Source organism: Tachyglossus aculeatus, chromosome 14 (genome assembly GCF_015852505.1).
Source record: "Tachyglossus aculeatus isolate mTacAcu1 chromosome 14, mTacAcu1.pri, whole genome shotgun sequence".
In the NCBI taxonomy this organism is placed as follows: Eukaryota; Metazoa; Chordata; class Mammalia; order Monotremata; family Tachyglossidae; genus Tachyglossus; species Tachyglossus aculeatus.
In genome coordinates this window covers 50,479,457-50,507,036 of record NC_052079.1, presented here as the reverse complement: position 1 = coordinate 50,507,036, position 27,580 = coordinate 50,479,457, and the positions used below count along the sequence as shown (strand labels likewise).

The 27,580-nt window shown below is 51.4% G+C and overlaps 1 protein-coding gene across 1 annotated transcript; it reads left to right on the top strand.

The window, feature by feature from the left end:
- Window positions 1-6,405: 6,405 nt before the first annotated feature.
- CBX7 (chromobox 7) lies at window positions 6,406-27,071 on the top strand. Its single transcript, XM_038756622.1, has 6 exons — window positions 6,406-6,531; window positions 11,520-11,563; window positions 21,362-21,427; window positions 24,444-24,510; window positions 25,000-25,369; window positions 26,872-27,071. The coding sequence occupies exons 1-6, from the start codon at window positions 6,463-6,465 to the stop codon at window positions 27,024-27,026; spliced, it is 771 nt and encodes a 256-aa protein (XP_038612550.1). The 5' UTR covers window positions 6,406-6,462; the 3' UTR covers window positions 27,027-27,071.
- Window positions 27,072-27,580: the final 509 nt, after the last annotated feature.

Below are 27,580 nucleotides of genomic sequence, written 5' to 3'. Positions count from 1 at the left end.
CTAAGACCGTGCTCTTTCCACTAAGCCACGCTGCTGCTGTGTGACCTTGAGTGAGTCACTTCCCTACTCTATGCCTCAGTTACCTCATCTGTAAAATGAGAATTAATACAGTGAGCCCTATTTGGGACATGGTCTGGATCCAACCTGATTCGCTTGTATCTACCCCAGGGCTTAGTACAGTGCTTGGCACATAGTAAACACTTAATAAATACCATTAAAAAAGAGAGGGAGAGAGGGAGGAAGAGAGGGAGAGTAAAGGGGAGAGGGTAAGGAAAGGAGAGAGAGGGAGAGGAAGGGAGAGATATAAAGAGAGAAAGAGAAGAGTGAGAGGAAGAGGAAGAGAGAAAAGAGTGAGAGAAGGAGAAGAGAGAGAGGAGAAAGGGAGAGAAAAAGGGAGGAGAGGAGAGAGAAAGGAAGAGGGAGGAAAAGGAAGAAAGGGAGGAAGAGGGAAATGAATAGAGGGAGGAAAAATGAGAAGGGAAGGCTTGCTTCCTTTATTTATCCCACTCCCTCCCAGCCCCACAGCACTTATATACATATCTGTAATTTATTCATTTACATTGGTGTCTGTCTCCCCCTCTAGACTGTGAGCTCGTTGACCGGGATATGAACTCATGACCTCTGACTCCCAAGCTCGTGCTCCTTCCACTAAGCCATGTTGCTTCTCTATCCACCCCACCTCTCAGTACAGTGCCTGGCACCTAGTAAACGCTTAACAAATGCTATTAGTATTATTAGTTTATGGGCATCATTCAACGTCCTAGAGATAGTGATCAGTAAATATAACTGGTTGATTGATTAGTCTTTCAAGAGCTGCTAAATTCATTCAGTCGTATTTATTGAGCGCTTACTGTGTGCAGAGCACTGTACTAAGCGCTTGGGAAGTACAAGTTGGCAACAGAGACCTACCCAACAGTGGGCACCCTAAGGGCATGCAGTCAAATGGACACGCAAACTAGAGTTAACTATTGGATTGAGGCAGATGAACAGATGAAAAATCTGAAGCGGACTGAAGTAATGTACCAGCCTATACCAGAGAGAGCCTGCAAATAATCGAAGATCTTCATTGGCAACCTGGTGCTAAATGCCATTTTAAAATTCATTGATTCATTCAATCGTATTTACTGAGCGCTTACTGTGTGCGGAGCACTGTACTAAGCGCTTGGGAAGTACAGGTTGGCAACATATAGAGATGGTCCCACCCAACAGCGGGCTCACAGCCTAGAAGGGGGAGGCAGACAGCAAAACAAAACATATTAACAAAATAAAATAGAATAAATATGTAAAAATAAATAAATAAATAAATAGAGTAATAAATACATACAAAATTCAGTTACCTGGGCAACTTGGGTAAGGAGAGATGAAGAAGTAGAAAATGGAATCAGAAAGCCAGCACCTTTGCTCTCCCCTGAAAGTACTCATTAGCACTCATTAGTGCTCCTTGGCTTATTTATTGTATTCTGGTTTATTTACAATTACGGCAGGAGGAAAGGTGGCCTAGGGGAAAGATCACGGGGCTGGGAGCCAGGAAGCCCAGGTTCATTCATTTATTCATTCAATCGTATTTATTGAGCGCTTACTGTGTACAGAGCACTGTACTAAGCACTTGGAAAGTATAATTCAGCAACAGAGACAATTCCTGCCCACAATAGACTCACAGTCTAGAAGGGGGAAGACAGGCATCAAAACAAGTAAAAACAGGCATCAGTAGCATCAATATAAATAAATAGAATTATAGATATATACATGTCATTAATATCAATCAATCAATCAATCAATCATATTTATTGAGCGCTTACTGTGTGCAGAGCACTGTACTTGGAAAGTACAAGTTGGCAACATATAGAGACAGTCCCTACCCAACAATGGGCTCACAGTCTAAAAGTATAAATGAATAGAATTATAAATATGTACAAATATACATAAGTGTTGGGCGGGGGGACGTTCTAGTCCCAGGTCTGTCACCTGCCTGCTCTGTGGCCCAAGATAAGTCACTCAACCTCTCTGTGCCTCCACTTCCTCACCTATAAAATGAAAATGATACCGGCTCTCCCTACCAATTAGGTTGTGAGTTGTGAGTGGGAACTGTAAACTAGACTGTAAACTCATCCTCATCCTCTAGACTGTGAGCCCACTGTTGGGTAGGGACTGTCTCTAAATGTTGCCAACTTGTACTTCCCAAGCGCTTAGTACAGTGCTCTGCACACAGTAAGCGCTCAATAAATATGACTGATTGATTGATTGATTGATTGATTGACTGTAAACTCATTGTGGGCAAGGAATGTGCCTACCAACTCTCCCAAGTAATAGCAATAATGATGGTATTTGTTAAGTGCTATGTGCCAAGCACTGTTCTAAACGCTGGGGTAGATACACAGTAATCAGGCCGTCCCACATGGGGTAGATAGAGAAGCAGCGTGGTTTAGCTGCAAAAACATGGGCTTGGGAGTTGGAGGTCCTGGGTTCTAATCCCGGCTCTGCCACTTATCAGCTGTGTGACTTTGGGCAAGTCACTTTACTTCTCTGTGTCTCAGTTACCTCATCTGTAAAATGGGGATAAAGACTGTGAGCCCCACGTGGGACAACCTGATGACCTTGTATCTACCCCAGTGCTTAGAGCAGAGCTTGGCACATAGTAAGCGCTTAACAAATACCATCATCGTTATTATTATTACTATACAAGGTGATCAGGTTGTCCCACATGGGGCTCAGAGTCTTAATCCCCCATTTACAGATGAGAGAACTGAGGCACAGAGAAATTAAGCGACTTGCCCAAGGTCACACAGCAGACAAGTGGCGGAGCCGACGTTAGAACCCATGACCTCTGAACCCATAGAGTCTGGAGTCAGAGGTCATGGGTTCAAATCCCGGCTCCACCAACTGTCAGCTGTGTGACTTTGGGCAAGTCACTTCACTGCTCTGTACCTCAGTTACCTCATCTGTAAAATGGGGATTAAGACTGTGAGCCCCATGTGGGACAACCTGATGACCTTGTATCCACCCCAGCGCTTAGAACGGTGCTTGGCACATAGTAAGTGCTTAACAAAGACCATAATTATTATTATTCTCTGTGCTGCAGTTACCTCATCTGTAAAATGGGGATGAAGACTGTGAGCCCCATGTGGGGCAACCTGATTACCTTGTATCTACCCCAACGCTTAGAACAGTGCTTGGCATAGTAAGTGTTGAACAAATGTCATTATTATTATTATTATTATTCTCTGTGCGTCAATTACCTCATCTGTAAAATGGGGATTAAGACTGTGACCCCTCCGGGGGACAACCTGATCACATTATATATGTTCATATGTTTGTACGTATTTATTACTCTATTTATTTATTTATTTAACTTGTACATATTTATTCTACTTATTTTATTTTGTTAATATGTTTTGTTTTGTTCTCTGTCTCCCCCTTCTAGACTGTGAGCCTGTTGTTGGGTAGGGACCGTCTCTACATGTTGCCAACTTGGACTTCCCAAGCGCTTAGTACAGTGCTCTGCACACAGTAAGCACTCAATAAATACAGTGCCCAGCACTTAGAACAGTGCTCCAGCGCTAGAACAGTGCTTTGCACATAGTAAGCACTTAACAAATACCATTATTAATCATTAATTAATTAATTAAATACGATTGAATGAATGAATGAATAAATGCATGAATGAATAAATGCATGAATGAATGAATGAGTGAATGAATGAAGAGTCGTGCCTTGTTCTCGCCTGTCCCGCAGTCGGCCCCCGGCCCACGTCCTCCCCCGGGCCCGGAATGCCCCCAATCCCTCTGCCCACCCGCCAAGCTAGCTCTCTTCCTCCCTTCAAGGCCCTACTGAGAGCTCACCTCCTCCAGGAGGCCTTCCCACACTCAGCCCCCTCCTTCCTCTCCTCCTCCCCCCCATCCCCCCCGGCCTACCTCCTTCCCCTCCCCACAGCACCTGTATATATGTATATATGTTTGTATGGATTTATTACTCTATTTATTTATTTTATTTTGTTAATATGTTTTGTTCTCTGTCTCCCCCTTTTAGACTATGAGCCCACTGTTGGGTAGGGACTGTCTCTATATGTTGCCAACTTGTACTTCCCAAGCGCTTAGTACAGTGCTCTGCACACAGTAAATGCTCAATAAATACGATTGATTGATTGATTGAATGAATGTAACCTCCCCAGCCCTTAGACCAGTGCTTTGCACATAGTAAGCGCTTAATAGAGAAGCACTGTGGCTCAGTGGAAAGAGCACGGGCTTTGGAGTCAGAGGTCATTAGAGGTTCTAATCCCGGCTCTGCCAACTGTCAGCTGTGTGACTTTGGGCAAGTCACTTCATTTCTCTGGGCCTCAGTCCCCTCATCTGTAAAATGGGGATAATAATAATAATAATGGCATTTATTAAGCGCTTACTATATGCAAAGCACTGTTCTAAGTGCTGGGGGGATACAAGGTAATCAGGTTGTCCCACGTGGGGCTCACAGTCTTCATCCCTGTTTTACAGATGAGGTAACTGAGGCCCAGAGAAGTGAAGTGACTTGCCCAAAGTCACACAGCTAAGTGGTGGAGCCAGAATTTGAACCCATGACCTCTGACTCCAAAGTCCATGCTCCATGCTCTTTCCACTGAGCCACGCTGCTTCTCTAATACTGTGAGCCCCCCATGGGACAATCTGATCTCCTTGTAACCTCCCCAGTGCTTAGAACAGTGCTCTGCACTTAGTAAGCACTTAATAATAATAATAATAATAATAATGATGGCATTTGTTAAGCACTTACTATGTGCAAAGCACCGTTCTAAGCACTGGGGAGGATACAAGGTGATCAGGTTGTCCCACGTGGGGCTCACAGTCTTAATCCCCATTTTACAGATGAGGAAACTGAGGCCCAGAGAAGTTAAGTGACTTGCCCAAAGTCACACAGCTGGCATATGGCGGAGCTGGGATTTGAACCCATGACCTCTGACTCCAAAGTCCGTGCTCTTTCCACTGAGCCACGCTGCTTCTCTAAGACTGTGAGATTAAGACTGTGAGCCCCCCGTGGGACAACCTGATCTCCTTGTAACCTCCCCAGCGCTTAGAACGGTGCTTTGCACATAGTAAGTGCTTAACAATAATAATAATAATAATAATGGCATTTGTTAAGCACTTACTATGTGCAAAGCACCGTTCTAAGCACTGGGGAGGATACAAGGTGATCAGGTTGTCCCACATGGGGCTCACAGTCTTAATCCTCATTTTACAGATGAGGAAACTGAGGCCCAGAGAAGTTAAGTGACGTGCCCAAAGTCACACAGCTGGCATGTGGCAGAGCTGGGATTTGAAACCATGATCTCTTACTCCCAAGCCCGCCATTATTATTATCCCCAGCGCTTAGAACAGTGCTTTGCACATAGTAAGCGCTTAATAAATGCCATTATTATTATTTGATAAATGCCATCATTATTATTAACTGCCTTCATTATTATCATCATCATCAATCGTATTTATTGAGCGCTTACTATGTGCAGAGCACTGTACTAAGCGCTTGGGAAGTACAAATTGGCAACATATAGAGACAGTCCCTACCCAACAGTGGGCTCACAGTCTAAAAGGGGGAGACAGAGAACAAAACCAAACATACTAACAAAGTAAAATAAATAGGATAGATATGTACAAATACAAATAAATATAAATAGAGTGTGTCGGGAACATTATTATTGTTATTGTTAGGGTCTTTGGGGGCGCAAACTGAAAAAGAGCAAGCCACTCCATTCCTGTTGCTTTTTTCCACAGGACTGCAGCAGGGGCTGTCATGATGTCATAGTCGAAGGCTGACAGGTTGGACCGGTTTGAGCCGGTTCGTTCATTCATTCATTCATTCATTCATTCATTCATTCATTCGATTTTATTTATTGAACGCTGTTTTCCTCCTCAACCCCTGGGAAGGAAAACATTCTTCCCCTCACAACCTATTTCACCCCTCACCCGCCCCGGGTCCCCCATTTCCCGTCGCAGGCCCCAAGCCTCCACATCAGAAAATCTAGCGCAGGGCCAGCCCGCGCCAAATAGGTCCGCTCCGGCAAGCGCGGGACTTATCTCGCGCTCCGAAAGGGGCGGGGCTTCACGTAGGAGGGGGCGTGGCTCCGCCGGCAGTTGGAGCGGACGCATGCGCAGAGAGGCGATTCTGGCGGAGGGGGGGCGCGCGCGGTCGCTTCCCTCACGTCGGCCCCCCCCCCCCCGCGCAGCCCCGCCTTTCCGCGTCGTCGCGCGCACGCGCACGCGCGCGCGCGCCCGGGAAAACGTTGCGCAGGTTCTAAAAGGGGACGTCGGCGGCGTGAGGGAGCGCGCGGGCCGCGCGGGAGGGGGGCGTGTGCCCGGCTCGCCGCGTGCACGCGCGTGCGGACGCGGGGGCGCGCCCCGCCCGGGCCCCGGCGCCTCAGCCGCCGCCTCAGCCGCCGCCGCCTCAGCCGCCCTCTCGCCCTTTCTCGCCGCCGCCCTCATGGAGCTGTCCGCCATCGGGGAGCAGGTGTTCGCCGTGGAGAGCATCCGGAAGAAGCGCGTGAGGAAGGTAGCCCCCGTCGGAAGGGGAGGTGGGACCCCGGCGGGGGGGGGGACCCCGAAGGAAGGCCCTCAGGCCCTCCTCAGGCCCTCCTCCCTCACATCACCCGCCCTGCATCCCCGCCCACCCCCTCGGGGGACTCGCCGGAGGAAAACAGCCCCCTCCCTCCCCAGGGGCGAGGAGGAAAAACGGGGTCTCCTCTGGTCGGGGCCCCTCTTGCGGACCCCTCATGGGGGCCCTTCATGTCGGGGTCCCCTCATGTCGGGGTCCTTTCATGGGGTCACCTCTTGGTCGGGGTCCCCTCATGCCTGGGACCTCTCATGTCTGGGTCCCTTAATGTCAGGGGGCCCCTCTTGGTCAGGGTCCCCTCATGTCGGGGTCCCCTCTTGGTCAGGGTCCTTTCATGGGGTCACCTCTTGGTCGGGGTCCCCTCATGCCTGGGACCTCTCATGTCTGGGTCCCTTAATGTCAGGGGGCCCCTCTTGATCAGGGTCCCCTCATGTCAGGGTCCCCTCATGTCTGGTTCCTCTATTAGCGTCCCCTCTTGGTCAGGGTCCCCTCAAGTCGGGGTCCCCTCTTGGTCAGGGTCCCCTCTTGGTCAGGGTCCCCTCATGTCTGGGTCCCCTCATGTCTGGTTCCCCTATTAGCGTCCCCTCTTGGTCAGGGTCCCCTCTTGGTCAGGGCCCCCTTTTGGTCAGGGTCCCCTCATGTCGGGGTCCCTTCATGGGGTCCCCTCTTGGGCGGGGTCCCTTCATGTCGGGGTCCCTTCATGTCGGGGTCCTCTCAAGTCGGGGACCCCTCATGTCTGGGCCCCTTAATGTCGGGGTCCCCTCTTGGTCAGGGTCCCCTCTTGGTCGGGGTCTCCTCTTGGTCCGGGTCCCCTCATGTCTGGTTCCCCTATTACCGTCCCTTCTTGGTCAGGGTCCCCTCTTGGTCGGGATCCCCTCATGTCAGGGTCCCCTCATGTCTGGTTCCCCTGTTAGGGTCCCCTCTTGGTCGGGGTCCCCTCAAGTCGGGTACCCCTCATGTCTGGGTCCCTTAATGTCGGGGTCCCCTCTTGGTCGGGGTCCCCTCTTGGTCGGGGTCCCCTCATATCGGGGTCCCCTCATGGCAGTGTCTCCTATTAGTCAGGGTCCCCTCATGTCGGGGTCCCCTCTTGGTCAGGGTCCCCTCATGGGGTCCCCTCTTGGGCGGGGTCCCTTCAAGTCGGGGTCCCCTCTTGGTCAGGGTCTCCTCATGTCTGGGACCCCTCATGTCTGGGACCCCTCATGTCTGGGACCCCTCATGTCGGGGCCCCCTCATGTCAGGGTCCCCTCTTGGTCAGGGTCCCATCATGTCAGTGTCCCCTCATGTCTGGTTCCCCTGTTAGCATCCCTTCATGTCACGGGTCCCCTCTTGGTCAGGGTCCCCTCTTGGTCAGAGTCCCCTATTAGTCAGGGTCCCTTCATGTCAGGGTCCCCTCATGTCGGTGTCCTCTCGTGTCTGGGTCACCTATTAATCAGGGCCCCTTCATGTCGGGGTCCCCTCTTGGTCAGGGCCCTTTCATGTCAGGGTCCCCTCATGTCTGGGTCCCCTCTTGGTCAGGGTCCCCTCATGTCGGGGCCCCCCATGTCTGGGACCCCTCATGTCAGGGTCCCCTCGTGTCGGGGGCCTTTCATGGTCAGGGTCCCCTCATGTCTGGGTGCCCTCTTAGGGTCCCTTCATGTTGGGGGGCCCCTCTTGGTCAGGGTCCCTTCATGTTGGGGGGCCCCTCTTGGTCAGGGTCCCTTCATGTCAGGGGGCCCCTCTTGGTCAGGGTCCCCTCATGTCGGGGCCCCCTCATGTCTGGGGACCCCTCATGTGTGGAATCCATCTTGGTCGGGGACCCCTCATGTCAGAGGTCCCCTCTTGGTCGGGGTCCCCTGTGGCAGGGAATGCCGAGGGGCAGGGGTATCTCCTGGACCAAAGGTTGGAATCACAACCCCAGCACCTTGCCTTAGGGACTCAACCACATCGTGACCTTGAGGGAGTCGCCTCCTCTCTCGGTGCCTCAGTTTCTCACCTTGTAGAATATTAATAATGATGCTATTTGTTAAGCGCTTACTATGTGCCAAGCACTGTACAGAGCGCTGGGGTAGATATAAGGTAATCAGGTTGTCCCATGTGGGGCTCACAGTCTTCATCCCTGTTTTACAGATGAGGTATCTGATGCACAGAGAAGTGAAGTGACTTGCCCAAGGTTACACAGCTGACAAGTGGTGGAGCTGGGATTAGAACCCGAGAGAGAATCATCATCATTATTATTATTATTATGGTCTTAAGTGCTTATTCCATGCAAGGCACTGTACTAAGCGCTGGGACGAATGCAAGCACTTTGGGTTGGACACAGTCCCTGTTCTGCATGGGGCTCTCAGGCATAGTCCCTGTTTTACAGATGTGGCAACTGAGGCTCAGAGAGTAATAATAATAATAACGATAATGAAGGCGTTAAGCGCTTACTATGTGCCAAGCACCGTTCTAAGCACTGGGGTAGATACAAGGTCATCAGGTTGTCCCACGTGGGGCTCACAATCGTAATCCCCATTTTCCAGATGAGGGAACTGAGGCACAGAGAAGGGAAGCGACTTGGCCGAGGTCACTCGGCAGACAAGTGGCAGAGCCGGAATTAGAACCCAGGACCTTCTGACTTCCAGGGTTTATCCGCCAGGCCATGCTGCTTCTCTGGGACTTCTCTGGAACTAGACACCTGTGGTGTCAAGTGCTTTGAGATCTGCAGGTGAATGGTGCCCCCAGGAAAGTGAATTTTAAGTTGGTGCTGGAACCTGAAGAGTATAATCATCCCTTCTTTTTCATTTTCCTCCCCCTAACCAATTCCTCAAACCCCTCTCAATGCTAAGTGACTACATGCTTCCCGAGTAAGCCAGCCATCTCACCAGGCCCCAGGGGCCTGGTTCATGTTCTCTTAGGATTATCAGTTGGGATAACTCTGCTTTCCCGCCACCCGTCAAGCTCCATTTCCTCCTCCTAAATATATGGAGGCATCTGCTTTTAGTTCCATTCAGAATGCAGTGCGTGGGAAATCTATAACCGGGAAACATCTTGGCTTGTCTAACCTTCGACCTCTGCTCCCAGTGGCCCAGAACAGGCCTGTAATGTGTAAATTTATGTATCCACGAGGTGTGTGGAGCCCAGAGGAAATGTCAGTTTTCTTGGGAGTGGAGTGGAAGCATTCTGTCTGTCAGAATGCAGTCACTCAGTTGTATTTATTGGGTCCTTACTGTTTGCAGAGCACTGTACTAAGTGCTTGGGAGAGTACGATACAACAGTAAACAGACACATTCCCTTTCCACATCGAGTTTGCAGGTGGGGAGAGCTGGGGGCCAGGTAGGATAGTGGGTAGAACACTAACCCACGAGGTCCTTTGACAGGAAAGTTACATTCTGAGACTATTTGGCCAAAGTTTACGTTTGCCCTCCCCTACCCCTTAACTCCTAAGAGAAGAGTTGCTCAACACCACTTCTTCCTCCCCTTCTCACTTGTGGCTCATGCAGGAGGATGAAATAAAATGGTACGTTTTCCTTGGATTGTTGATGTGCTTGAATTGACTCCTACCTGGGATGTGTAGACTACTCTTCACCCTCACGTCATCCAGTAGGGATAGCAGCATGATCTCATGGATAGAACACAGGCATGGGAATCAGAAGGACCTGGGTTCTAATTCTGGCTCTGCCACTTCTCTGCTGTGTGACCTTGGGCAAGTCGCTTGCCTCCTCTGGGCCTCCCTTTCCTCCTCTGTAAAATGGGGGTTTAAACTGAGCCCTCTGTGGGACAGGGACTGTGTCCAACCTGATTAGCTCGTATGTACCCCAACACTTAATACAGTGCTTGGCACATAGTAAGTGCTTAACAAATTATTATTTTGTTGTTGTTTTTGGGTGCAAAGGAGGAGGCAAGTAGTTCTCTTTAGAAAACGGTGAACACTGAGGCCCACAAGTGGTAAGCCACTTGCTTGGCATTCATTCATTCAATGTTCACTTGTTGCCAACTTGTACTTCCCAAGCACTTAGTACAGTGCTCTGCACACAGTAAGCACTCAATAAATACGATTGAATGAATGAATGAATTCAATACTATTTATTGAGCACTTAACTGTGTGCAAAGCACTGTACTAAACACAGGGGAGAGTACAATATAACAATAAACACACATTCCCTGCCCACAACGAGCTTACAATGAACGGTGGCTGTTTGGTTCCAGACCTCAGACCTCCGGCCACCTCCAAGCCTCGTGTCAGCCACGGCCACAGGCACAGATGTAATCAGAGGAGGACAGGATCCGCTTGAGAATGAGGATGGGGGAAACTCCTCTCTAGGCCTGCTGCTCCATCTCATCATCGAGCCCTTCAACTTTTCCCTTTCTTGCTGATGGATAAATAACTTTGAAAGTGCTGAACGCCTGGTTTCGGCTCTGTTGCCTCCCACTTCTGACTTGATTTTTGAAGGGCTGCCTGGTCATCCTCTGCCTCATTTCTTCACAACTTGGGCCCTCTAGACTGTGAACTCATTTTGGACAGGGAATGTGTCTACCAACTCTTTTGTTGATTGTACTCTCCCAGGCGCTTAGTACAGTGCTCTGCACATAGTAAGTGCTCAATAAATGCCATCGATGATGAAGAGTGATAGGGTCCTTGGGTCTTTAGTAAAGGGAATCCTTGTGGGCATCTTGTTGGTGAATGGGCTGAGTTGAAGGTTACTGCAGGGTTATGGCTGTACTTCAAGTGGGAGGAAGACTGTGTGTGTGGTGTATGTGTGTGAAATGATCTTTCCACCCTGAGGGTTGCTAAAGTGGCATGAAAAACGAAGTCCCCTTATGCCCATTGGTGAGGTGCTGTGGGTGGGTCTTGGTTTGGTTTCACTCTAACATAGGACTTATCTCTTGGTGCTCTCTTCTTTCTTTCTCTCTTTCTCTCTCTCTCTCTCTCTCTCTCTCTCTCTCTCTTTCTCTCTCTTCCTTCCTAGGGGAAAGTGGAATACCTGGTCAAGTGGAAAGGATGGCCCCCAAAGTAAGACCCATTTTGTGTTTTTTCTTGAAGCAAAACCCGGACAATTTCCCAAGCCCGGCCCCCATTCCCACCCCGTCTTTCACCTTCCTCCCACTCCCCAACCATATCCGTCCCATCAGTTGGCTTCACCTCATTTGTCAAACTTGGAGAAGTTCGGAGAGTGGCCCCTTCATCATGTTGCATCACTTGCCTGGCTTTCTGTATAGACCCATCCTCCCACCCGCCACTAAAATGGGGGTCCTATTGCAAGCCGAGTAGTTCCTTAAGTTGGACCGATTGGATCTTTGGGCACTCGTTGCTTGTGGCCATTCGTGCTTCCCACGGTTACAGGTGCACTGTGGCCACCTGTCTACATCTCCATGTTTGACATAAGCCTCTCAGATCTTTCCTAGCCAACTGCAGTACATTGGCAGCCCCTCGGGGTCATTGCCGGAGACCCCAAGGAGCCGGACCCCGGTCCAGCCCTGAGAGCTACAAACAACAATTCCCCCAGCTACTGTGACGATCCATTCTGCTGCTGGATTTGGGACAGTGGGGTTGGAGGAGGAGGGGAGTGGAGGTTGGGGAGGGACTGTCTTAAGAGGACAGGGCTTGCCCCAGTCTTCTGCACCCTGAGGGGAACTGAAATAATTGTCTGCCTGTGATTAAGGGTGAATCCACCAATGGTATTTATTGAGCGCTTACCGTGTGCAGATCACTGTACTAGCAACTTGGGAGGGTACGGTGCAACAGAGTTGGTAGAAACGTTCTCTGCCTCCAAGGAATTTACAGTCCAGAGGGAGAGACAGACGTGACTATGAGTAAATTATGGATAGGTACCAAAGTGCTGTGAGGAATTTCTGGTTCCCGCACTCCTAGACCGGTGAGCTCATGGCATGGCTACTCTCAGTGCAGGCTCCCTTGAAGGTGAGGAGGAGGAAGGGGTTGGATAACCCTTATTGGCATCACCAGATTGTAGGCCCCATCCCTGCCCCCCCCCAGATCTAAGTTCAGTCTCCTCCTCCCTCAGCTTTCTGTGGGGACCAGGAACCTAGTCCCACAGGTCTCTGCTCTGACAGCCGCACAACACAGGGGCGGAACCAGCAGAGGCTGGTGCTCCCCATTGGCCCGAGCTGAGTGTGATGTGATACTCGGCCGATTCCGCTTCCCCAGTTGGTCAGATTCCCCAGTCTTCCCTCCCTCTTAGTGCAGAGCGGTGGAGGACCAACCTCCTTGCATTTTTTTCCCCCAAGCTCATCCTCCAGCGTGGCCTAGTGGAAAGAGCACGGGCCTGGGAGTAAGAGGACCTGATTCTAATTCCGGCTCTGCCACTTGTCTGTTCTGTGACCCTGGGGTAGTCACTTCGCATCTCTGGGCCTCAGTTCCCTCATCTGTAAAACGGTGGTTAAGAGTGTGAGCCCCTTTTGGGACAGGGACTGTGTCCAACCTGATTTGCTTGTATCCACCCCAGTGCTTAGTACAGTGCCTGGCACACAGTAAGCCCTTAACAAATACCACAATTATTATTATTATATTTTTCACTTCCCTGCCTGTTGCCCCATCTGTTAAATGGGGATTAAATCCCACTCCCTCCTACTTAACCCATGAGCCCCATGTGGGACGGGGTTTGTGTCCATCCTGATTAGTTTGTATGTACTGCAGTGCTTAGAACAGTGCTTGGCACATAACTGCTTGATGGATACTATTATATCATTATTATCATCATCTCTGTAGGCCCTTCGGGGTACGGCAGAGGAACCCAGAGTGCCCAGCTTCTGGCTGGTGATTCTTCCACCAGGAACTGCCTTGGAGGGGACTGGAGCCCTGGTAGTGAAAGAGCAACCCTTAGATAAGGAGCATGTGTTCCAAACTCTATTAAGGCTCCTTTGAGGTGAGAAGTCTGCCCTCGGGCTGCCCCCGCCAACTCCATTTAGCGTCCCGCTTCAGTTCTCTGTTCCCAGGTGCAGGTACATAGGAATGCCACCCTTCTCCTGCCCCCTGCTATTACTATTATGGTATCTGTGAAGCGTTTTCTATGTATCAAACACTGTTCTAAACCCTGCGGTGGATACAGTTTAATGAGGTTGTCTCACATGGGGCTTACGGGCTTTTCAGGGGTTGGGCGGGCACCTCAGGCCGACTGCAGAAGGGCATGGGGGCTGGTCTCCAGCAGGAAGCCCACCGTCCCTCGGACTACCTCCCACCACATTTCTCTTTCTGTGGGAACGGTCCTCGCTTGGATTTCCTCTGCCGTCTTCTGCCTGCTAAGAGGGTGGGAGAAGAAGGCCAGCCAGGAGAGGCTGAACAAAGATTTCTTAGGGGTAATAATAATTATCGTGCTATTTGTTAGGTGCTTACCATGTGTCAGGCACTGGGGTGGATATAGATAATTTTTTTTCTGGCATTTGGTGAGCTCTTACTATGTGCTGAGCACTGTGCTAAGCACAGGGGTAAATAGAATTTAGACTGCAATACAGTCCCTATCCATATGGGCTCATAATCTAAGTAATAATAATAATCATGGTATTTATAAAGTGCTTACTAAGTGCCAAGCGCTAAGTAGGAAGGTCAACAGGGACTTTAATTTTTTTTTAAAGTATTAAGCACTTACTGTGTGTCAAATCCTCCTCCTTCCCCTCCCCACCACACCTGTATATATGTATATATTTTTGCAGATATTTATTACTCTATTTTACTTGTACATATTTACTATTCTATTTATTTTACTTTGTTAATATGTTCTGTTTTGTTGTCTGTCTCCCCCTTCTAAACTGTGAGCCCGCTGTTGGGTAGGGACCGTCTCTATATGTTGCCAACTTGTACTTCCCAAGCGCTTAGTACAGTGCTCTGCACACAGTAAGCACTCAATAAATCCGATTGAATGAATGAAATGCTGTTCTAAGCACTGAGGTAGGTACAAGTTAATTAGGTTGGACACAGTCCTTGATCCACATGGGGCTCACGGTCTAAGACAGAGGGAGAACAGGGATTTGCAAACTCTTTTATGGTATTAAGCGCTTACTATGGGTAAAATACTGTTCTAAGTGCTAGGGTGCGTTACTTATGTTGGACATGGTCCCTGACCACAGTCCCTTAGTCAGGTAAGGACTGAGGCTTACAGTCTAGGAGGGAGAACAGGTATTTTTTAAAAAAATAAATTTATGGTACTTATAAGTGCATATTATTGGGTCAAACACGGTTCTTAGCACTAGGATAGGTACAAGTTAATTAAGACAAAGTCTCTGACCCGCGTGGGACTAACAGACTAAGGAGGGAGAACAGGCATCGAATCCCCATTTTGCACTTCATTCGTTCGGTTGTATTAAGCGTTACCGTGTGCAGAGCACTGTACTAAGTGCTTGGGAGAGTACAGTAAAACAATAAACAGACACATTCCCTGCCTACGATGAGTTTACAATCTAGAGGGAGAGACAGACATTAAAATAAATATAAATAAATAACAGCTATCTATAAAAGTGCTGTGGAGCTGGGAGGGGGTTGAATACAGGGAGCAAGTCAGGGTGATGCAGAGGCGAGTTGGAGAAGAGGAAAGGAGGGCTTAGTCAGGGAAGACCTCTTGGAGGAGATGTGCTTTCAATAAGGCTTAGAATAATAATAATAGTTACATTTTAAGTGCTTACTATGTACCAAGCACTGTTCTAAGCGCTGGGGTATGTACAAGCTAATCAGGTTGTCCCACGTGGGGTTCACGGTCTTAATCCTCATTTTACGGATGAGGTAACTGAGGCACAGAGAAGTGAAGTGACTTGCCCAAAATCACACAGCTGGTAAGTGGCGGAGCTGGGATTAGAACCCACAACCTCTGACTCCCAAGCCCATGCTCTTTCCACAAGCCCCGTAGCTTAGAAGGTGGGGAGAGTAATTGCCTGGCGGATTTGAGGAGGGAGGACGTCCCAGGCCAGAGGCAGGATGCGAGCAAGAGGTCGTCGGCGAGATAGACAAGATCAGAGTACAGCGATAAGGTTAGCATTAGAGGAGCCAAGTGTGCGGGCTGGGTTGTAGTATGAGAGTAGTGAAATGACTTAGAGGGGGCAAGGTGATTGAGGGAACTGAGGCACAGAGAAGTGAAGTGAATTGCCCAAGGTCTCACAGCAGGCAAGTGGCAGAGCTGGGATTAGTACCCAGGCCTTCCCTCTTTTTCCGAGCCATTGCAGGTAGGTTTGCATCTCTGCAGCCAGCATGAGGGGCTGCGCCCTGGGCACGGGGAGAGGGGGCTTGCTGTGCTTTGCTCCCCAGTATGACACTGTGGGGAGCTTCATCTGATGCAAGCAGTCTAGGAGGGGGGAGAGGAGAATAAAGTACAGGAAAAAGGAGAGTTGGCAGGCCCCTTCTCTCCCTCTGTTTTCCCATCTCCCTTCCCTCCCTCCCTCTCTCCTTCCCTCTCCCTTGTCTGTGTGCAGGGAACATGTTCTTACTGCCCAGATCTTCTCAGCTCAGGGATCAGAATCCCATGGGCTGCAGTTAGAGCTCTTAGGATGAATGAGAGGCAGGTCAGCATGCTCCCTGAGATTTGTGGGGGTGCCAGGGTGACAGACCATCCCCCTTCCCCCCTCCCCACCAGCTGTATGTGCTTTCAGCCCGCTCTCCCTCTTTTCTCACCCCTGCTTCTGCCCTTCCATCTCTCCTTGCCCCCAATCCAGCCCAAGAGACCCTCCCACCCCCGCGCCACTGCCCACTGGCCCCCACAACAGCTGCTTCTCAGAGTGCACTTAATCCAAATGCCCGCCTCCTGCCCCCCACCCTCCCCCCGCCCCGGCCTGGACAGTTGGAGCCAGCAGAGCTAAGGGTTGTGTCTTCCAGTCAGCTACAAGCTTGTTTACAACTTCCTTTGAGCGAGCGAGGCGGGGAAGGGAAAGCAAGGTCACGTGGCCTTCTGTTTTCCAGATTTCGCTCAGCCTCTCTCCTCTCGATTTCCCCCTCCCCACCAACACACACACACACCCCATCCCTTCCCCCTCTGTTCATCTCCCCTCCTTTGCCGTCCCCGGTTCCGTCCTCCATGCTGTCCCCAGTGGGGTGGGTGATGGTGGGGGGGGGAGTGTACACACACACACACACACACACACACACACACACACGCAGCTCTGCACGTTTACATATGTTCTGTACATACATCCTGGCGGTGCGAGTCCAGCTGCTCAGAGCAGGCAGGGTTTCCAGCCTGGCCCAGTTCAGCCTAGCAGGGGAGCTATGGAGGGTAGACCACACACCCAGCATGCTCCCTCCTCGCCTCCCCTCTTCCCCAAAAACAAGCACAGCAGCTCCAGACCTACTCTATATGGCTCTGTCAGTCAGTCAGTCAATTATATTTGAGCGCCGTGTGCAGAGCGCTGTATTTATTCATTCAGTTGTATTTATTGAGCGCTTACTACGTGCAGAGCACCGTACTAAGGGCGTGGGCGAGTACAGTACAGCAATAAGCAGATAAATTTCCTTCCTACAGCAAGCTCACAGTCTAGAGGGGGAGACAGACATTAATATAAATAAATAAATGATAGATATGGGCATAAGTGCTGTGGGGCTGGGAAGGGGGATGAATAAAGGGAGCAAGGCAGGGTGACGCAGAAGGGAGCTGAAGGAAAGGAAAAGAGAGCTTAGTCAGGTAAGGCCTTGTGGAGGAGGCGTGCCTTCAGTAAGGCTTTGAAGTGGGGGAGAGTTGTCGTCTGTGGGCTACTCATTCATTCATTCAATCTTATTTATTGAGCCCTTACTGTGTGCAGAGAACTGTACTAAGCGCTTGGGAAGTACAAGTTGGCAACACATAGAGACGGTCCCTACTCAACAGCGGGCTCGCAGTCTAGGAGGGGGAGACAGACAACGAAACAAAACATGTGGACCGGCGTCAAGCCGTCAGAACAAATAGAATTAAAGCCAAATGTACATAATTAACAAAATAAATAGAATAGTAAATCTGTACAAGGAAAATAGAGTAATAAATCTGTACAAACATACATGCAGGTGCTGTGGGGAGGGGAAGGAGGTAGGGCAGGGGGGATGGGGATGAGGAGAGGAGGAAGGGCTCAGTCTAGGATATGAGGAGGGAGGGAGCTGCAGGATGTGGGCAAGAGGTCGGCGGCAAGATAGACGAGATTGGCATTAGAGGAGGGAAGTGTGCGGGCTCTGTTGCAGTAGAGTAGTGAGGTGAGGTAGGAGGGGGTGAGGGGATGGAGGGCTTTAAAGGCTCTGTGTGTGTCTGGGTCAGAATAAAAGACAGAGCCGGCCAAAGGGACCTCCCTTTACATCTGGTGTCACGCGCTGAGCCCCAGACAAACCTGGTTTGGGAGCAGAAGAGGGGAGAAAGCAGAGGATGGAGGGGCGGTCTGGTCATCACGGATTGGTGCATCATTCAAGACTCATTCCTGCCTGCCCTCATCCCTCCCTGCCTTGCAGGCGGGAAGAGGAAGCTACCTAGAAGAAGCAGCATAGCCTAGTGAGTAGAGCACAGGCCTGGGGGTCAGAAAGGTCATGGCTCCACCACTTGTCTGCTCTGTGGCCCGGGCAAGTCACTCCACTTCTGTGAACCTCAGTTACCTCATATGTAAAATGGGGATCAAGCCTGTGAGCCCCAAATAATAATAATAATAATAATAATAATGATGATGGCATTTGTTAAGCACTTACTATGTGCAAAACACTGTTCTAAGCGCTGGGGTAGATACAAGGTATCAGGTTGTCCCCCATGGGGCTCACAGTCTTAATCCCCATTTTACAGATGAGGTAACTGAGGCTCAGAGAAGTTAAGTGACTTGCCCAAGGTCACACAGCAGACGTGGCAGAGCTGGGATTCGAACCCATGACCTCCGACTCCCAAGCCCGGGCTCTTTCCACTGAACCACGCTGCTTGGGGGACGGGGACTGTGTATCCACCCCAGCGCTTAGTACAGTGTCTGGCACATAGTAAGCGCTTACCAAGCATCATCATCATTATTATTAGAGCCTCCGAGAAACTCTGGGCTCCAGGCCCATACCCACACCCCCTCTCCAAGCCCCACTTTCCTTCCTAGGGCCCAGAGCTCTAGTAGCATCTTTTACTCCTCTTCTTGGGGCTCCTATTTTAATAAGAATAATTGTGGTATGTACGGCCCAGAGCTCTAGTAGCATTTTGTACTCCTCTTCTTGGGGCTCCTATTTTAATAAGAATAATTGTGGTATTTGTAAAGTGCTCACCATAAAATAAGCACTGAGGTTCTTACCTTCTCTCCTTCCCCTTCCCCTTGGGATGCCTGTTGGAGAAGCCCTGGGACCCACATCTGAACCTTTTCTCATCCTGAAGATAAACTATCGGTAGCACCCTGTTCTAAAGGGTCTCCAGCATAGATGGTTTTCATGGTGGTCCAGACCACCCCCCAGCCCCTCCATCCATCCCCACTCGCCTTATCCTCTGTCTTCTTTCAAAACACTAAAAGGCCAAGTCTCCCCTTCCCAGTAAGGCCCCGAGTGCTAGAACAAATAGGAAATCGGGTGGTTTCAAGGGGTGTCGTCAGCTTAGTTTGGGCCTCAAATTTGCTTTCATCCTCAGTGTAACCAGATTCTCCTAAAGCTGGCGAGAGGTTGATGTTCAGTAGCTCAATCAGTGGTATTTAGTGAGCGCTTACTGTGTGCGGAGCAGTCTACTGAGTGATTGGGAGAGGATGATACAACAGAGTTGGTAGACACGTTCCCTGCCCACAATGAGTTTACAGTCTAGAGGGGCTGCTGCTGTGAAGATGTAGAGCTGGACAGGAAGTTGAAAGTAACGCTAAAAAAAAGGGCTTGACTGCTCTACCCAAGCAAAAGACAATAGCACCTTAGCGGGGAAAAAACCATTTAGATTTAAAAGAGTCTCTGTGAATCACCTCAGGAATTGTGATATTTTTTAAGCACTTACCATGTGCCGAACGTTTGAGGTAGATACAAAATCATCAGGAGCTCACAGTCTAAGCGGGAAGGAAAACAGGCCTCGATTGAATCCCCATTTTGTAGATGAGGTAACTGAGACACTGGGAAGTTGTGACTTGCCCAAGGTCCCACAGCAGGTAAGTAAAACCAAGTCCAGTGGCCCTTTCTACTAGGCCATGCTACTGCTTGCTTCTGACTCCACTCCCATTATTCCTTTTCACAACAGACTCTCAATTCTTCTTCTCCCAACCTTTATCGTTTTCTATCTCATCTGTTGGCCTCTTCTAGGGTTTCTCATGTTTCTGGTTTTTGCCTCCAACGTAAACTTAGAGCCCCCGTGTGGGGCAGGGACTGGGTCCATCCTGATTATCCTGTATCTATCCCAGCGCCTAATACAGTGCCCACCGCATAATAAGCGCTTAAGTACCATTAAAAAGAAAAATATAGATATATCTATGCATGTATATATACCTATATATAGATATGTATATAACCGGAAGACTGAACCAGTCTGTGCTGTGCAGCAGCTAACCTCCCTCCCACCCCATCTCCACATCCGTTGCCTGTTAAAATATCATCATCATCATCAATAGTATTCAAGTGCTTACTGTGTGCAGAACATTGAGTATAATTCAGAGTAGTACAGAGTCAGACTCTTGATTATCTCTGACTCTTACTACCCCTCCTGTCTCCTCTTCCCCCCCATGCTAAAACACACACATACTCCCAGCTGGTACTAAAGCTACTTTCCCCACCCTTCTCTTTATTATTAATAATAATAATAATAGCGGTATGTAAGTGCCCATAATGTGCCAGGCACTATATTAAGCACTGGGGTGGATACAAAAAAATCAAGTTGGACACAATGCCTGTCCTCTGTGGGGCTCACAGTCCTCACTTCTCTGTGCCTCATTCACCTCATCTGTCAAATGGGGGTGAAGTGACTTGCCCACGGTCACACGGCAGACAAGTGGCTCTGTATTTACCAGAAGATTCAAAGGATCGAAGCTCTGAGCTTACAATCTAGACACTAACATAATTTAGAGACTGGAGGAGGAAGGAAGGAAAGAATCAATCAATGGCACTGTCCTAAGCACTTGGGAGAGTACAGTATGACAGAGTCGGTACGTTCCCTGTCCACAAGGAGCTTACAGACTAGAGTGAGAGATAAATGTTTATGTAAGTAAATTACGGTTATGGACATAAGTGTGGTTTAGTGGCAAGAGCATGGTCTAGATGTTGCCAACTTGTACTTCCCAAGCGCTTAGTACAGTGCTCTGCACACAGTAAGCGCTCAATAAATACGATTGAATTAATGATTGGGCTTGGGAGTCAGAGGATGTGGGTTTGAATTTCAGCTCCGCCAATTGTCTGCAGTAAGCGCTCAATAAATACGACTGAATGAGTGAATGGGCTTGGGAGTCAGAGGATGTGGGTTTGAATTTCAGCTCCGCCACTTGTCTGCTGTGGATCTTGGGTAAGCCACTTAACTTCTCTGTGCCTCAGTTACCTCATCTGTAAAATGGGGATTGAGAATGAGCCCCACGTGGGACAACCTTGTATCTACCCTGGTGCTTTGAACAGTGCTTGGCCCAAAGGAAGCGCTTAACAAGTACCATAATTACTATTATTATTATAAGTGCCGTAGGGCTGAGGGAGGGGTGAATAAAAGGTGCAAAACCAAGTACAAAGGCGATGCAGAAGGGAGCGGGAGAAAAGGAAATCAGGGCTTAGTTGGGGAAGGCCTCTTGGAGGAGATTGATTTCAATAAGGGAGAAATTGGCAGCTGATATGTAGGTGAGAAAGATGCTACCAGAGTGGCATGGATGTCTCTGAAGTCAGTCCTTCTGGGCCCAGAGCGGCAGGAGTACTGGCCACGGGGGTCGAGTTTGGGCGGTGACCTCTTGTTTCTCTCCCCAGATACAGCACGTGGGAGCCGGAAGAGCACATCCTGGACCCCCGCCTCGTCATGGCCTATGAGGAGAAGTAAGGAGCCCCTTTCCATGCGGAGACCATTAGGGCAGGGGTTGCCGGGCTCCCCTCCGCCCCCCCCAAGAGTGGTTAGGACAGGCTGTCTTCCTCTCCGACAGGGTGGGCAAATGAGAAGGGCCCCAGCTCCATCTCTGACCCAATGCCTGGCTGCAGGCACCTCACCCCCTCTATAATAAGAATAATAATAATAATGATGATGGCATTTGTTAAGCGCTTATAATGTGCACAGCACTGTTCTAAGTGGTGGGAGGGATACAAGTTGAGCAGGTTGTCCCACGTGGGGCTCACAGTCTTAATCCCCATTTTGCAGATGAGGTAACTGAGGTTCAGAGAAGTTAAGTGACTTGCTCAAGGTCACACAGCATACATGTGGCAGAGCCGGGATTAGAACCCATAACCTCTGACTCCCAAGCCCGTGCTCTTTCCACTGAGCCACGCTGCTTCTCTATGTCTCTCAGGGGTCACCGGGCCGGTGCGACAACGGACACGGTGAGGCCGGAAACTGCCCCCAGATGCAGTGCCTTGGGTGTTGTGTGTTATAGAAATCGGCCTCCTGAGTTTAAGACTCTCTGGGTCCTTCGAAGCCAAGAAAATCAGTCGACGGTATTTAGCGAGCTCTTCCTGGGTGCAGAGCGCTGTATTGAGCGCTTGGGAGAGGACGGTAGAGTTGGAAGACTGGATCCCTGCCCTCCAGGAACTTGCAGTCTAAGTAGAGAAGAGTTTCCTAGGATGGGGGGGACTAAATCTAAAACCTGGGCAGCTCCATGGCTCATTCCCATGGTGTGTGCACATAATAATAATAATAATGGCATTTATTAAGCGCTTACTATGTGCAAAGCACTGTTCTAAGCGCTGGGGGGGGTTATAAGGTTATCAGGTTGTCCCACGGGGGCTCACAGTTTTAATCCCCATTTTACAGATGAGGGAACTGAGGCACAGAGTAGTGAAGTGACTTGCCCAAAGTCACACAGCGGACAATTGGCGGAGCCAGAATTTGAACCCACGACCTCTGATTCCAAAGCCCGGGCTCTTTCCACTGAGCCACTGCTGCTTCTTGTTAAGCACATGGTGCTTATAATAATAATAAAATAGAGATTAAAACTGTGAGCCCGATGTGGGACAACCTGATCACCTTGTATCTCCCCAGCGCTTAGAACAGTGCTTTGCACATAGCGCTTAACAAATACCATTATTATTATTATTATTATTATTATTATTATTATTATTATTATTGCTATTATTCCTAGCAGTCAGGCAGCAAAGGCTGGAGGGCAGGCCGGAGCCCAGGACACTGCCCTTTGAAGTTCAGACATCCAGGTCTGTCGTCTCCGCCTCCAGCCCTTACCGCGGCCCAGTCCTTGCCGTCCTCACAGGGAGATCCTGCCTTCCCACCCTAAATTCTCTGAAGGCTCAGACACCAATCACGTCTGTCTCTGCTTTCTTTTACAAAGGATCATTCATTCATTCACTTGTATTTACGGAGCCCTTACTGTGTGCAAAGCGCTGTACTAAGCGCTTGGGAGAGTACACTGTAACAACAAGCGGGCGCATTCCTGCCCACTACGGATCCCCCGCTTTCCCTTCCCAGCCTCTCCGCGGAGGAGTTAGGGGCCCCTCCCCTTGTCCACAAGCTCTTCCTGGATGGGGCTGAGCCCCACCACAGGGAATTCCAGACCCGGGAGATAGCATGGAGAAAGGTGCTGGAGAAAGGAAAGAGAATAGTAATAATAATAATAATCATGGGACTTGTCAAGCGCTTACTATGTGCCAAGCACTGTTCCAAGCACTGGGGTAGATACAAGGTAATCAGGTTGGTCACAGTCACTGTCCCCCATGGGGCCCGTACTCTTAATCCCATTTTATAGGTGAGGGAACCGAGGCATAGAGAAGTGAAGTGACTTGCCCAAGGTCATACAGCGGACAGGTGGCAGAGCTGGGATTAGAACCCAGGTCCTTCTGACTCGTAGGCCCGTGCTCTATCCACTAGACCACGCTGCTTCTCTGTGCCGGAATTAAGACCGGAGTTCTGTGAAAGCTCGCCGGGGTAACCAGAACTCCGCGTTGTTGAGAGAGTCAGAGGATGGGTCCGGAGAGCAACCGTTTGAGTTACGGGGCGTGGAGGTCTGGGCGCTTGACCAGGCAGGACCTTGGTCTTTGTTTCCCACAGAGTGAGGTTACATACAGTACAGTGCAGTGAGTGGGACTGCTAGAGCTCAGGCCAGCTTGATCCTGGGCCTCCCGGTGAATGCCACCCCACCAAGTACGTCCTCCGAAGCCAGCCCCGTGGTTTCCGAAGGGGCATGCATAGTCTACACCTGGGACGGGTCAGCCTCTCCCGGCGACCTGGCCGGCATCCTTTCCCGTTCTCGGGGAGGACGTCGGGTGCTCCGTCTGCTTCCGATCGGGCCAGGCAGCCGGTGTCCGCTGGTGGCAGGGGACATTATTTGACTGTCTTGGGGATCTGGGCCTGACTGAGCCTCAGACAGCAGTTCCAGGGCAGGAGCAGAGAATGCCGAGGAGGCCACGCCCTTCGGGCCTACAGCATCTTTCCTGGCCTATCCAGTGTAGCCGGGTGCCGGGCGGCCAAGGACACTGGCTTTCCGTGGTCCGGTCTAGGGGCCCAACGAGCCATCGTGTCACAGACCCCTGCTCTCGGGGTTCCCCCCCCCCGAGCGCATCACAGGGTTGTGGTGCCCCTCGCCCTCCAAGAATTCTCTCGTTCTTCCAGACGGGGCCTGAGCCAAGAGCCCAGCCTGATCTAAACCCAGACGTCTGGGCCGAGGGCCTGCAGTCTCAGCCAGACCCTCCCCCTCACGCCTCCTCTCTCGGGGCAGCAGCTCCTCGTTGCGGGGGTTGACTGGTTCCCATCTCGCCTCCGAACCTCCAGGCAGGGGGAAGGCGAGCAGGCTAGCCCACCCCGCCTAGCCAAGGGGTTCTGTCCAGAGGGATGCCTGGCCCTCCGTCATAACTGGCATTTCCTGTTTCTCTTCCCACCTACTTGGTTCCTCAGAGAAGAGCGAGATCGGGCGTCCGGGTATAGGAAGAGAGGTCCCAAGCCCAAGCGCCTCCTGCTGCAGGTAACAGTTTGCCCCTTGGCCCTGGCAGTGCCCTCCCCATGGGCAGTAGAGAAGCTCTAGGACCTTCTGCAGCCCCCTGCGGATGGCCCTAGGCACCGCGTGAGATCTAGAGAGCTCCCAATCCCTCCTCCTGATCCCGATCTCGCCCCAGAGACCTCCTGTCACCACCGTGGCTCTCCAATTGTACAGGGGTCGCGATCTCCTCCCCGCCCCCAGCCAGGATCGGCCCAACTCTCCCCTCCCTCTTCCCCTTGGAGACCGTAGAGCTCTGCATTGATTCATTCGGTCATATTTATTGAGCACTCACTGTGCACAAAGCACTGTACTGAGCCCTTGGGAGAGTACAGTATAACAATAAACAGACACATTCCCTGCCCACAACGAGCTTACAGTCTAGAGGAGGTCGGGGGGCTGGCAAGAAGCAACCCTGCGGTGCCCACTGACCCCCACTGATTGTTTCTGCCCCCTTCCCTCCTCTCCCCGCTGCAGAGGCTGTATAGCATGGACCTGCGCAGCGCCCACAAGGTCAAGGGGAAGGAGAAGCTCTGCTTCTCCCTGTCGCGGCAGTTTGGCGGGGGCGGCGGCGGAGGCGGGGGCGGCGGCGGGGCGGGGAAGGCGGGCCCGGCCGAGCTGGCCCCAGAGAAGAGCGGAGTGGGGCCGGCCCTGCCCTTCCCGCTGAGAAAGCAGCGCAAGTCCCAGAAGTACCTGCGGCTGTCCCGCAAGAAGTTCCCGCCCCGCGGGCCCAGCCTGGAGAGCCGCAGCCGGCGCCGGGAATTCTTCCTGAAGGAGCCGGCGGCCCGGGAGGCCCTGCAGGGCCCCGGCGAGTGGGAGCCCGCCGAGCCGCACCCCGGCAAGGAAGGTGAGGCAGAGCCGTGGCTCGGGGTCCCCTCCCCAACCTCACCTCTGCCCGTCAGCCCCAGTCTGCCTGCTGACTCCGCTGGGGCGAGCCGGTGCACCCTCGGGGGGAGAGGGTGGGCCGGGACACTTCCGAACCCACCCGGCAGTCGACTAATTATAATATTATTTGCGGTACCTTTTAAGCGCTTACTGTGTGACCGGTTGCTGGGGTGGATTCAGGCAAATTGAGTTGGACGTAGTTCCTATCCCACGTGGGGCTCACAGTCTTAATCACCATTTTACAGATGAGAGGACCGAAACTCAATGAAGTGACTGGCCCAAGGTCACGTAGCAGACTGGTGATGGAGCCGGGATTAGAACCCAGGTCCTTGAGGCTCCCAGGCCTGTGCTGTAGCCTCCAGGCTACGCTGCTTCTCTTATCGAGTGCCTGTGGGCGCGGAGCACTGGTCCAAGCACTCGGATGAGGGAAGGTGATGGGATTGGAAAGCGCCTCCGGGAGCCGGCGAGCCAGTCCAGTCCAGCCTTTTCTCCCCCACTGGAAGTTGATTTGGGGATTTGTTCCAGGTTGAAGGATCTGTCTCCAGTTTTGATAGCGAGGATGAGGTCAGCAGCCCACCCCCGGGATGCAGGATGAAGAGAGGTGGGGTCCGGATCCAGTCAGTGGTATTTATCGAGTGCTTACTGTGTGCAGAGCGCTGCACTGAGATTACACTGCAGCAGAGTTGGTAGGCACGTTCCCTGCCCATAACGAGCTTACAGTCTAGAAGGGTCAAAAATTGCCGTTCCCTCTGGACCCTTTGCAGGGTGACGTTGGAACAAGAGTGTGGAAGGCAGGCGAGGCCTTGTAGAAAGAGCACGGTCCCGGGAGGCCCGGAGCCTCGTCCCAGCTCTGCCCCACGCCGGCTGGGTGACCTCAGGCAGGTCACTTGACCCTTCTGGGCTTCAGTGTCCACATCTGTGAAATGGGGATAAGCGCCCCGTCCCACGTCTCCCGGCACTCTTAGCTTGTAAGCACTGGAGTGGGTCTGCGTCTCGGCGCTTTGAGTCAGGGCCTAGCTAATGTCACGAGTCAAGGGGACCCACCGCACAGGGCTGCTGAGGATATTGCTCCCCTGCCTGTGGCACCTCTGACCCAAGTCATTCTGAAGAGTTTGCCACCTCACCCGTGTCCTCTGTGCCCGTGGAGTGGCCGAGAATCCCTCTCAAGTGCTTAGTACAGGGCTTTGCACGGCATAAGGGCTGAGTAAATACAATTGAATCAATGGATGAACCCCCGTGTCAGATTGTACGGCACCCTCCCTCACCAGTGATCCCCGCACAGGTGCCCAACCAAAGCGGGATAAATAGACAGGAGTCTGCTACCTTAAACGGCGGAGAAAGAGCCGTGGGTTTACCGGTGACCGAGACCGTGCACCCCCGCCGTCTCTCCCACCCCCCGGGGTCCCGGCGATATCTGTACAGTTGCCCTCGTTCCTCTGTGTCTCCCTCGCATGGGCGCGACAGGTGCGGACCTCCCTGAAGGCGGAGCCCCCTGGATCCCCGTGCCTCCCCCCAGCGAGGTGACCGTCACCGACATCACCGCCAACTCCATCACCGTCACCTTCCGAGAAGCACAGGCGGCCGAGGGCTTCTTCCGAGACCGGAGCGGGCAGTTCTGAATCACCGTTTTTACTCTTCTTGAACGGTTTTTCTTTCGGCTTGGGGCGGGGCTTGGGGCGGGGGAGGTGGTGTAATTATTTTATTTAAAAAAAAAACAGAAAACACACACAAACAAAAAGGGGGGAGGAAGAGGAGGAGAGGAGGAGTCAAGAAGGTCTCAGTTCCGGGCTCTGCCTCACTAGGAGGTTTTCGGGGAGGTTTGGAGCTCTCCGGGCTGTTCGGCTTGTTTCACAGCCCCGTGTTTGGTCACCTGGCCTTGCCCCATCCGCCCTGAGCGACGGGAGGAAGGGTGGAGGCGGAAAGGAAGGGGGAGCGGACACTTCTCCGAGTCTGAGTGGGGGCTACCTCAACCGTGGCCACTTCCTCACAAGGGGCTTCCCCTTCCACGCCCCCGCGGCCGCATAGGGGCTTCGGTCATTTTGGAACGGGAGGTCTTGGGTATGGCATACCGGACCAATTGAGGTTCCTCCCGTCCCTTTTCTCCCACCCTCTTGCCCTCAAGATGCCATTGGTCCCTGCTGCTCTGGCCCTTGCCAGGGAGTCCTCAACTCTG